This window comes from Bos indicus x Bos taurus, chromosome 12, assembly GCF_003369695.1.
Source record: "Bos indicus x Bos taurus breed Angus x Brahman F1 hybrid chromosome 12, Bos_hybrid_MaternalHap_v2.0, whole genome shotgun sequence".
In the NCBI taxonomy this organism is placed as follows: domain Eukaryota; kingdom Metazoa; phylum Chordata; class Mammalia; order Artiodactyla; family Bovidae; genus Bos; species Bos indicus x Bos taurus.
In genome coordinates this window covers 14,489,746-14,502,544 of record NC_040087.1, presented here as the reverse complement: position 1 = coordinate 14,502,544, position 12,799 = coordinate 14,489,746, and the positions used below count along the sequence as shown (strand labels likewise).

The window sequence follows — 12,799 nt, the reverse complement described above, 5'->3', positions numbered from 1 at the left end:
AATAAATGCTATTTGGTCCTGATTATATAACTGGTGTCAAGTTGCCAAAACTTTTTAAAGAATTTTAGTATCTCTGTTCAGTAGGGCTATTGGTCTATAGCTATCTTCTTTTTTTTTTAATAACATCATTACCTGATTTTAGTATTAGGGTCATGCTGGCCTTGTAGAATGATTTGGGAAGTATTTTCCCTTCTTGAGTTTTCTGGAAGAGAGTTTGTATAGAATAGGTATTATTTCTTCCTTAAATGTTTACCAGTGAAACCACATGGGCCTGAGGGTTTTGGCATAGGAAGATTTTAAATTACAAATTAATTTTTAAAAGAGACCATTTAGATTACCTGTTTCTCCTGGAGTGAGTTTTGGTAGTTTTTGTTTTTCTAGGAATTTGTTCATTATATCTAAGTTGTTATATTTATTAAAATAAATGTAATATGCTATGTTTTATTTTATTTTTTTCTCAGTTCAAAATATTTCCCAATTTCCCTTTTATTTGACCTCCATAGGCTATTTAGGTATGTGTTATTTCCAAATATTCAGAGATTTTCCAAATAATTTTCTGTCATTGATTTCTAATTCAATTCCAATGTGTGTATACAGCATGCTTTGTATGATTTGAATTCTTTTAAATTTCTTGAGACTTGTTTTGTGGCTCAGAATGTGGTGTCTCCTGGTAAAAGTGCCATGTGTGCTTGAAATGAACGTGTATTCTGCTGCTACTGGATGGAACGTTCTACAGAAACCAGCTAGGTCAAGTGCTTGACAGTTATTCAAGTGTTCAGTATTCTTATTTTCTGTTTACTGTCTTTCAGTTACTGAGGATTGTTGAAAACTACAGTTTTGGGATTTTTTTATTTCTCCTTACAGTTCTATCAGTTTTTGCTTAATATAGTTTGAATCTCTGTTATCAGTGTTTAAACACTTAGGATTTTTATGACCTCTTGATAAATTGATCCTTTTATTCATTAGGAAATGATTTAGCCTTGCAGTCTACTTGGTCTGAAAAATACAGCCTTTTCAGCATTCAGCATTTGATTATTTTAACATAGAGGATCTTCTTCCATTCTCTTATTTTGCCCATTTATGCCTTTATATTTAAAGAATTATTTCTTAAAGCCAGCAGTAGGTGTGTCTTGCTTTTTTATCTAATCCAACAATCTCTACCTTTTAATTACGGTGTTTAATTGAGAACATTTACATTTAATGTGATTATTGCTACAGTCGGTTTAAGTGTACTGTCTTATTGTTTGCTTTTTGTTCATCCCTCCTTTCTACTTCTTTTAGATTGTATTTTCTCTAATGATTCCATTTTATCTTTATTGGCTTATTATTAATAGCTATAACTCTTTGTATTGTTATTTCAGGTATTACTTTAGAGTTTGTAGAATCCATCTTTAACTTATCACATCTACTTGATAGTAATCTAAGAACTGTACAGCAGTATCCATTCCTTCTCCCCTCCTGGTCTGTGTTCTATTTTGTCATACATTTTACTTCTATGTATGATATAGCCCCTCTTCACTCATATACTGTTACTAATTTTGCTTTAAACAGTCAGTTATTTTTTAAAAGAGATATAATAGGTTTTTTTTTAAGAGAAATAATAGTTAAGGGAAATATTTTTGTGTTTAACTACATACATAGTTCCCATTTCTGAAGCTCTACATTCTTTTGTACAAAATTTCTTATGGTGATAAATTTCTTATCACTGGCAGTGATTGAGTCCTTCCAGCTTTCTGAAAAAGAACTTCATCCTCATTTTTTTTTCTTTGTTAAAATATTTATTTATTTGGCTGTGCCAGGTCTCAATTGCAGCATGCAGGATCTTTTGTTATAGCATATAAGATCTAGTTCCCTGACTAGGGATTGAAAGCAGGCCCCTGCATTGGGGGCACAGAGTCTCAGCCACTGGACCACCAAGGAAGTCCCTCGTCTTTATTTTTGCCAGATATTTTCACTGGGGACAGACTTATAAGTTGACAGACTTTTCAGAATTTCCTCTCAGCGCTTGAAAGATACTGCCACACTCTTCTGTCAACCAGAAGTCTGCTTCCAGTCTCATCTTTGTTGCTCTGTGTATAATCTAGTTCTTTTCTCTGGGTAGCTTTTAGGATGATCTCTTTATCGCTGGTTTTAAGCCATTTGATGATGATATACCTTGCTGTAGTTTTCTTCATAATTCTCTTGCTTGAGGTTTGTTTAACTTCTTGGATCTTTTTTTTTTTTTCAATAAAATATGGAGAAAATTACCATAATTGCCTCAAATATTTTTCCCCTCCCTTCCTCTCTTCTTCAGGGACTTCACTAGAGATTTATTTGGTTGTTTGAAATTTCTCCACGGTTCAATGATATGGAGCAATAATAATTTTTTTGGTTTTTTTCTGTTTTGTTTTTGTTAGTTTCTATTGCTAATATATCACTAATATTTCTGCCCTGTTTAATTTGCTGTTAATCCCATCAGCCTATCTTTTTTCCCAAATCATATGTTTCATCCTTGTAAATTGGGTTTTCTGCACTTAATATGCTAATGTTTACCTGTACTTTCTTGAACATATAAAACATGGTTATAATAATTTCAGTGTCCTGGTATACAAATAATATCATCTTTGTCATATCTGGGTCATTTTGATTGATCGATTTTCCTCCCCATCGTGAGTCATATCTCCCTGCTTGTTTGTATGCCTGGGACTTTTCATTGGATGCCAGACATTGTGAATTATTGGTTGCTAGCTGTATTTTATTTAATATCTCTGAGCTTTGTTTCAATAAAAAATTAAGTTACTTGGAAACAGTTTGATCTTTTCAAAGCTTCCTTGTATATTTATCTATTTTATTTTTTATTGAAGTATAGTTGAATTACAGCGCTTTGTTAATTATTGCTGTGCAGCAAAGTGACTCAGTTTTTCACATATACACTCTGTTTCATATTCTCCTCCATTATGGTTTATCATGGGATACTGAATACAGTTCCCTGTGCCGTCCAGTCGGACCTTGTTGCTCACCCTTTCTATATATAATAGTTTGCATCTGCTAACCCCAAATTCCTACCCTTATCCTCTCCCACCTCCTTTCCCCTTGGCAACCACCCATCAGTCCAGAACTAACTTTTCATCGTGACTTTGGCACTATCCTTCTAAATATCTGGCATCCTGTGTTTACAAGTCTTTATTTTTTTCTTTTTTACCCAGGCTGGTGGCAACACCAGCCCTGTGTGATTTCTAGAAGCTGTTCTGCTGCTTCTGTTGCTGGCTCTTCCCCAGCCTCAGGCAGTTTCCCCACGTGTGCTATGTACTCATCTGAAACCTGGGAGCAGAGCAGCTCCTGGAAGACCCCATTCTCCCTCTTGAAAATATTTTTTAATCAAAGCAATACCTGTACATACCTAAAAATAGAGTGAATAGAAACAAAAGTTAGCAATTTCCTTTTTTCAGTCCATAAATTTATGCCTCAGCAGGCAGCCACTTTTAATTTCTCAAATTTACCCACAAATGTCCATGTAATGATATATTTATACTGTTATTTCTTGCTCTGTTAATTGTAGGCATTATATAATCAAGCCATAGTCGAGGATTTAGCACTTTTACACCATTCTTAACAGACATTGTTTTTTTCCTGCCATGCATTTCTTCTTCCCACAACCTTCCCAGTAACCTTAACTTTTTAAACCAGTAAAACAATTTTAAGAATTATTATAGTCAAGTTTTATCTATGAACATTCTTTTCTTTTACTTTTGATTTCTGCAAAACTGTAAAACTGCCTTTGAACTTAGCTAGTTGTTCAATTAGATCTGGTTCATACCTGGCTTTAGCCCCCTCCCCCTACAAATGCTCAGCTCTATTAGATCATGTCTCTGTTTATTCTCAACAAAGTGCTGCCTCCCAAAGGCTCTCTCTCCCCCCCACGATTACATACCTGTTGCTTATTATATATGACAGGTTTGCTTATTAGCACTGTCATCCCCAGATTTCCTTCCCCATCATCTTTTGGGTTCTTTCACTACACCGTGCAGCATCTTAGTTCCTGCACCACGGATCGAACCCATGCCCCCTGTAGTAGAAGCGTGAAGTCCTAACCACTGGACAGCCAGGAACATCCCTCATTATCCTGTTGATTCCCTTCCTCCTCTCCAGCATTTGAGTCCCTGGTTCATGTTTCTCATGCCATCTTTTCTTTGTGGGGGAATGTATTATTTTTTTTTAATTTTCATCTTATTGTGGTAAGAAGACTTAACCTGAGACCCACCCTCTCAAAGTTTTACATTTGCAACATCGTATTATTGATTTCAGGTGCAAGGTTGTACTGCCGATCTCTAGAACTTATTCCTCTTGCTTTTAACCCCTTTCCCTGATTTGCTCCTCCATTTTGCTGTCTAAAATATCTGAAAATGTTCTTGTGATACATTTACATTTAAATGATTTGACCAAGTGAAAAACCTTTCTCTCTTAGAATTTTATAAGCAGTTTCTCCATTGTTTCCCAGTGGCCAAAACAGCCATTCTGATACTGGTACCTGTGTTTGTACCTTGCTTTTTTCTGTTTGGGAGCTTTTAGGATTTTCTCTGTCCCAAGTGATCTTTAGTTTTGTCATGACGCACTTTGGTGTAGGGCTCTTTTCATTGATGGTGGTCGCCATTTGGTCGTCTCATATAATCAGGAGACTCGTGCCCTTCAGTTCTCGACATATTCTTAAATTGTTTCCTTGGTAATTGCCATCCCTCTGTTCTGTGTTTTTGGAATTCATTCTATTTTGCTCTTGGACCTCCTCCTCGATGGACCCGGTTAGTGTCTTGTATCTCATATTTCCATCTCTGTTTCTTTTGTTCTGTTATTTTGGGGAAGATTTTCTCAACTTTATTTTCCATCTTTTCAGTGGAAATCAAGGAAATTTAAAGTATGGTTGAATTTTTCTTAATTTTTTTTGACATTCTTTCTTGTTCCAATAGTGTGCAGGACCCAAACAATAGAACATTATTTGTGGTTTATCTGCAGTTCAGCTTTAACTTGGAGTCCTGTAGTTTCATTTGCTAAACCTGGTAAAATGACCCCCAGCACCTAGAGAGAGTGGACTAGAAAGGGAAGGTGGCGAGCAGTCCCTAGACAACAGCTGTTCGGTCAAGCTCGGGGTTCTGTGCTTCAGCCTCTTCTGCGGCAGTCAGTTTAGATTTGCAAGGAGTTTGGACAGAGGGACAAACAGGTCATCTTGTTTGAGTGGTGGGTCACCAACTGTACCTATATTGTTGTTGCTGTTGTTCAGTCACTAAGTCCTGTCCGACTCTGTGACCCCGTGGACTGCAGCACGCCAGGCCTCCCTGTCCATCCCCAACTCCCAGGGTTTACTCAAACTCATGTCCATCAAGTCAGTGATGCCATCCAGCCGTCTCCTCCTCTGCCTCCGCCTTCTCCTCCTGCCCTCAGTCTTTCCCAGCATCAGGGTCTTTACCTGTATTGTACCTATCAAGTTTGGAAGAAGAGCACATGTCACTGAATCAGCATATGTGCTATTAATATGCAGAAGTGGTTGAACTGGAATCCAGGTGAAAAGGCACTTAGGCAAAACAGAACAGAACAACAAAATCAACAACAGATAACCACCCAGTCTTAAAGGTCCGGGCTTTTTCCTGTGATCCAGATTCCCTACTGGAGTGAGACCTCTTGACCTCTGCCCAGTGTCTGAAGGGGACTAGTATCATCCATGCCTTCAGGGGTCTCTCCTGGAGGCATGCGTGTGTTTATCCTGTCCTTGGTTAAACTCTGGGCACTAAACTCACAGATGTTCTATTTTGCAAATGGAAGAAACTTTCTGTAATAGCTGGAAAGTAATTTTAGTCCTCTGGGCCTCAGACATTCCTGACCCATGGACTCTCCTCTGTAGAGATCTCTAATCTTGTTGCCTTCTTTTTGAAATTATGTCTTTTCAGTTTTCAATTTAAAATCTATCTTATCCAAGCTACCACATAACATTGAGCAGAATTCCATGCTCTATACAGTAGGTCCTTGTAGGGTACACATTTTAAATATATCTGTGTGTACATGTCCATCCCAAACTCCCTAACTCTCCTTTCCCCTTATCCTTTCCCCCAGGGAAAGTGGATACTTGTGTATGTATGGCTGAGTCCCTTTGCTATTCACCTGAAACTGTCACACCATCATTAATCGGGGGGTGTGTGTGTGTGTGTGTGTGTGTGTGTGTGTGTGTGTGTGTGTACAGAATAAAAAGTTTAAAAAAAGAAATGAAAGTCAAACTTAATAAATCTAACAAAGGCTATAACATTCATAGAGATTAAAATTTTTTCTCTAGTTAAAAAGAAAATCTATCTTAAAGGAACCTAGCACATTTATGAAAAAGATAGGAAAAGAAATAGATTTCTAACTATCCTTTTTCCCAGCAGATTCTCCAGAAATATATTACAGATGTTCAAGGGTGTATGTACAAGGATGTTTCTTGCAAGTGTGTCTAAGATAGCAAAGTGTTGGTGATGACCATAATGTCCCACTGTAGAGATATGGGGTAAACAGATTGCAATTTGGATATTGGCTTCTATTAGCTGAATACGTGGATGATCAGTTGGAATGAATGAAATGAAAACATGACCAGCTTGTAACTTTCTATTTTCAAGAACATCACAAATAAATAAAATTCAGTTAATTTATTAATCTTCTTAAACCAGTGGGAATTTAAAATTCTTTTCTGTATATGATCTTAGAGTTTTGGTTTTTTAAGCTCTTTTTACAACTTAAGTGATGCTTTACTTTTTCCTGTGCACTTGACATTCCATTTAAATCTGTAAATGACTTAATCATGTAATGATAACTGTAACTTTCAAAATATATAGAAACTGCTGCTGCTGCTGCTAAGTCGCTTCAGTCGTGTCCAACTCTGTGCGACCCCATAGACGGAAGCCCACCAGGCTTCCCCGTCCCTGGGATTCTCCAGGCAAGAACACTGGAGTGGGTTGCCATTTCCTTCTCCAATGCATGAAAGTGAAAAGTGAAAGTGAAGTCGCTCAGTCGTGTCCGACTCTGAGCGACCCCATGGACTACAGCCTACCAGGCTCCTCCATCCATGGGATTTTCCAGGCAAGAGTACTGGAGTGGGGTGCCATTGCCTTCTCCGGTATAGAAACTATGATGTAGTAAATAATAATTGTGCCTAGATTCATAGACATACAGACCACATATCTGCTTCCCAAATTGTGATTTTTGAGCTTCCACTTAGTTTTTTCCTTTTGAAAATAAATTTGTATCATAATATATAATTTTTGTAAATTATAAATATGCCAACACATATTTGAATATGACTTGAATATCATTTGTTATTCAAAAGCAAAGCCTTAAAGTTTAGAGAATATAAACCTTACAATAACAAAGAATGATGATACTGCCTTGGTTTTTAAACCCCAAAGAGAATTAATTGCCCTTTCATCAACTTCCACCTTCACGAGATTTGGTACCTAACCATTTTGGACAGTTTCTAAAACCAAACACACTTTGCCAACATTGGGTCAACTTCAAAGACTTATCTAAGAGGCTCCACTAGCAACTTAAAATTTCCTAAATTAAAGGATTCTGCTTAAGAGAGAATGTTTGAGAGAGGAAAGACCATATGTGGGTTTGTGTGTGTATGTATGTAAATAGAATACGTACCTATATATGTTCTGTGGTCAAGTTTTATGTTGGAATTATTTGTGATGATACAATTTGCTTATTTGAAAGTCTTTAGTATTTGTTTTTTGTTTCTGTTTTTATAGGATTACGCCATTAGAGGGCAGTATTGTAGAGGCTTAAATGTACCTTAAACATACTGAATTGCAAGCTGTTTATAACCTATAATAATCAAGTGACCCTAAGGCCTTAGACTTATAGTATATTAAACTTTAAACTCAGTTGGTACATTCTTGCAAGTATTTTAAATTAATAGAAGAAAATTATGTAACGGGTTAAGCTATTTCACACTCAGATCTTTTAATTTTGGTTTAGAGAAGGGAATTATTTGGTCAGTGTGGCTGTAAGGTTGACACGCAGACTTTACAGTATCTCAATTCCGCTGATGTAAGAAGGCTCAAAGGACTGACTCTTATAGAAATTGCACTTAACATCTAAAAACTTGCCTTAGGGACTTAAAGTGAAAATAGATCTATGTAGGAAGGATTCACGGAGAAGGCAATGGCACCCCACTCCAGTACTCTTGCCTGGAAAATCCCATGGATGGAGGAGCCTGGAAGGCTGCAGTCCATGGGGTCGCTGAGGGTCAGACACGACTGAGCGACTTCACTTTCACTTTTCACTTTTCAGCATTGGAGAAGGAAATGGCAACCCACTCCAGTGTTCTTGCCTGGAGAATCCCCAGGGACAGGGAAGCCTGGTGGGCTTCCGTCTATGGGGTCTCACAGAGTTGGACACGACTGAAGTGACTTAGCAGCAGCAGGAAGGATTCAACCTGTGGGGTTTTTTTTCCCCCTAGCTATACACGGAAGGAAATGCAGTTTTAAGGTTTATGGCAATGGGAACTTTTAAGATCTCATTTCATCTGGTAGATTCCTTTTGGCTTCAATTTATATATGCGTAGCAAAGACTATGTACTGCTTTTTGTTTCTACACATAATTGATAAATTCATAGAAAGGTAGAATCTCTCAAAAAGGAAATATGATTTTTTTCCCTCTAAAATTCACTAGCTTAAAAAAAAGTATTATTACAACATAGTTATCTTTATAAATAAAACCACCCTTAAAGTCCTCCAATTACTGCTGCCTGTTACAACGAGATAATTGAAATCGAGATACTCCAGCTCCTGCGAGTCTTTAAGTGCTGGGACTGGGCATGCCCAGTAGCTCAGACGGTTCTGGTTGCAAATAAGCAGCTTTCGCCGTTCAGCAGCCACGGGGACAGGCAGCTCCAGGGACGGGGTCTGACTCCCTTAAACGTAAGCACGTGCGGAGCCCTAATCGCATTTTCAGGACCCCTCGGCGTTTTCCGCCGGAGCACTGCTCGGTCTTTCCTTGATCTTGGAGGCCCCTGCGGCCCGCTTCTGGGCCCCTGAAGCCGCGGCCTGGGCCAGCCCACCCGAGGAGCCGGTGGGGAGGCTGGGGGCGGGGTGGGGGTGGGGAGGGGGCGGGGCAGCGGGAGGAGGGCGGGAAAGGGAGGAGGGGGCGGATCCAGCGGCGCGCTGGCCAATCGGCGCGGCTCTTTCCTGCATATATTTTGCACGGAGACTGGGAGCCCTAGACTAGAGCCTAGTGGAGCCCGGCTGCTGACCAGGGAACCTTCTCTGCACGGCAGTGGGATCTGCGTCTTCCCGGAATCACCAAGCCCCAGAAGCCGGGCTTCTTTCAATTAGTGCTGCCGTTTCTGTTTCTCTCTGAGCTGCGTAAAGCTAGAAGATTTTTATCTAGCCCCAACAAAGCGGCTAGTATTCCCTCTTTTTTTTTTTTTTTTCCTGCGAGGGTGTTTTTGGCTGCAATTGCATGAAATCCCAATGGTGTAGACCAGTGGCGATGGATCTAGGAGTTTACCAACTGAGACATTTTTCAATTTCTTTCTTGTCATCCTTGCTCGGGACCGAAAACGCCTCTGTGAGACTTGACAATAGGTAAATGTCGGCTGGGATACTTTTTTAAATTTACTCGTGAGATCCTTGTAATAATGCAGGTGAAAGATAGCCCGGCGAATTCCTTTGTCCATTGCTGAGAGGCTACGGTGACATGGATGTTGCTTTTTGAAATGTTCCGAATAGCCTTGTTTTTGCAGGTCTGGCCAGAGCACAGTGTTTTACCACATTATGTAATTTAGCCTTTGTGGCTCACTAAAATAGGGAAATGTCTGGATATTCGTTAGGAAGAGAGTGGCTGGTGTTTTCTGGAGGGTGATATATTACATAGCATTAAAGAATGTTCAGAAAATGATGTTAGTAACACCACAGAATTGAGGAATTCTTTTTGTCTGGGATAGGGAAAAAAGGTCTCATTTATTGATTTTTTTTCCCTTCTCTTTTTCAGCTCATCTGGTGCAAGTGTGGTAGCTATTGACAACAAAATCGAGCAAGCTATGGTATGTACTGTTTTAAAAATCGTTTGTACTAAATGTGGGCACGGTACAAAATGCAGGGTATCTTGGGATGAAAGGAGCGCATCCGTAGAAGATGATGACTGCTCTCCATACACTTAGAAATGCCGGCACTGTCTCCATTCTGCCAGCATGAAGCCACATACCGGGGCTGCTAAGGAGAGAGAAAGGGACCCTGCGGGCATTCGATGTTCTTGCCAGGACCGATTTCAAACAACCGTCAAGACTTTGGCGGAGGTGCCTGCCCCTCTTTTGGTGGGGAATTGCTGGGAACGCGCTGGCCCAGCGTGTCCTTCGGTCTCGGGCACATCGCTAGTGATGTGGCTTTCCTAGGGATCCTAAGGTTTACCGCGGAGCCGGGAGCGGGGAGGGCCCCAGAAGTGGGGGTCTCGGGAAGGAGCCTCCTACACAGGGCCAAACGGATCCCCAGTGGTGGAGGCTCCTGCACAATGAAGAGCTGGAGAAAAGTTTCGCCGTCTCAGCCTGCGCCTGGATTTCTTCTATTTTTTATTTCCGCCTTGGCCGTTCTTTGTTATTGGAGCAGCGCCTGTGGCTCTTCTCACGGGATTCTCTGCCCACTGTTGCTAGGCAAACTCTGAACCTTTAATTCGGAGCTATAAATAACTCGAGCGCCCATTGGCTGCGACGGCTACCCAGGTTTCTGTGATGTCAGCTTAATCACGAAAAGGGGGGGTTGGGGGGAGGAAAATGCGGCAACACGCTCTGTAGGAACTGGCTGCAGCCGGTGCTGAGGGAGGCGGTCCAGCGGGCGGAGGGAGGGGCTTGGGGGCGGGGTCGTGGCTCCCGTTGCTCGGGGCTGGACATCCCTGAGCCCGGCTTCTTTCTGCACCGAGCTGGAGCCCGGCTGCATTTTGCCATCTCGAATAGGAAACCTGAGCGTAGGCATTCCTGGCCAACGGCTGCAAGGAAAGCAAAACCTTGATCACTTATACGTTAAACTGAAGTATTGTACAGTTAGGGTGGTATTCCGTCTTTTTCCCCTGGAGCCTGTTAAATGAACCTCTAAAGGCAGGATATGTCAGTGGTTAGGGAGAGACGTGCAAAATGTTTTAACAATTCACAATCCGGGAAACAGTCAATAGAACGTTAAACCTTTCTCCCCCACCGCCCTTCCTTCTCTCCCTTTCAGGATCTGGTGAAAAGCCATTTGATGTATGCAGTTAGAGAGGAAGTGGAGGTCCTCAAGGAACAGATCAAGGAACTCATAGAGAAAAATTCCCAGCTGGAGCAGGAGAACAATCTGCTGAAGACACTGGCCAGTCCCGAGCAGCTTGCCCAGTTCCAGGCCCAGCTGCAGACTGGCTCGCCCCCTGCCACCACACAGCCACAGGGGACCACACAGCCCCCAGCCCAGCCAGCGTCCCAGGGCTCAGGACCAACCGCGTAGCCATCCGGGCCCCCGAAGAACTGGCTGCTGTGGTCTGAACTGAACAGACCCGAGAAGATGTACTAGGGGAGGGGTCCGCCCCCACCGTCACCCATTTCATTGCTCGCTGCAAAAGAGACGTGAGACTGACACATGCCATTTTCTCTTTTCTCCAGTATTAAACACTCATATGCTTTCGGCTTGAAGAAGTTTCTTAGTTGGGTGAGTTAAAGGTTAATCAGAGAATTAGCATGGATATACTGGGACCTCATGCAGCTTGGCAGGACCGTGAGAAATGGATTCATTCATTCTGAGGAGCTGTTGTGCCTTTCCACCCCCCCGCCCCTGCTCCCCACCCCCCACCCCCTCCAAGAGTTCTTCCTGCTTGCACAGTAGTGTACTCCATGGGGTTCCGAAGCAGAGGAGCTTGCCGCTGGACTTTCCTCTCCTCCCCGGAGAGGAACTGGAAAGGGAGGTGAAGGTCAAGAGTGAAGCTTAGTCTCACCTAAGATGAGGGGAAAACATAGTCCATTGTACAAACGACGACTGTCACCAGACTCCATTAAAAAAAAAATTGGACTGTGCCTCTTTCCGAAACAGCGGATGACACAAAACTATTGGCGTGACTAAATGGTGACAGGTAGCTGGGACCTAAGCTCTCTTACCATGAAGGTTGTTTTGCTTATTGTATATTTGTGTATGTAGTGTAACTATTTTGTACAATAGAGGACTGTAACTACTATTTAGGTTGTACAGATTGCAATTTAGATGTTTCATTGGCAGTCTGAAGAGGTGTGGATTGTCTTTTATATAGCGATCTTCGTGAAAAACCCATGAAGCAAAACACACCTCCCTAAAGAGATTTTAAGAATTTGGCACAGTTAGTCACTTTGTGTAATCTGCAATCTTCTAGCTGCTGAGTATCTTGAAGTCACTCCCTGTTCACTGAAATCCTTTGATTGAACTGGTTGAATACTTTGAAAAATGCGGAGTTCTAGCTAATGGATTTCCCAGTAGGGGTTTCTGCATATTACCTGTATAGTAGTTATCTGCATATGTTTCTCTGCATGTTCTCTACACAGTTGTAAGGTGTCACTGTATTTAACTGTTGCACTTGTCAACTTTCAATAAAGCATACAAAATGTTGATAAACAAGTGTTTCTACGTTACAGTGTTAATGTAATGGTAGTCACTTCCACAACTATTTCCAGGCAAAGTTAAAACAATTTGGTGAAATTCTGAAGTGGGGTGAAAGGGTTGGGCAAAGTAGTGATGCTCATGGTTTGACTGGAGAAGCATAAGGAATCTGACATTGCATTATTTCAGGCAGTAAGGGAAGAGACAAGGAGGCAAGA

At 41.2% G+C, this 12,799-nt stretch overlaps 1 protein-coding gene across 4 annotated transcripts in view; it reads left to right on the top strand.

Moving 5' to 3' along the window:
• The window catches only part of TSC22D1 (TSC22 domain family member 1), a 124,268-nt gene extending 111,669 nt beyond the window's left edge, over positions 1-12,599 (top strand). For 2 of the 4 annotated variants that reach the window (XM_027557175.1, XM_027557181.1), the window contains 2 exons: positions 9,991-10,042; positions 11,208-12,599. In XM_027557175.1, coding sequence (XP_027412976.1) covers positions 9,991-10,042; positions 11,208-11,465 — 310 coding nt within the window. In that variant the 3' untranslated portion in view covers positions 11,466-12,599. Of the gene's footprint in view, positions 1-8,870; positions 8,919-9,212; positions 9,585-9,990; positions 10,043-11,207 lie in introns of those variants that run through there. The other 2 variants (XM_027557185.1, XM_027557184.1) reach the window with 2 other exon arrangements.
• The last annotated feature ends 200 nt before the right edge of the window (positions 12,600-12,799 follow it).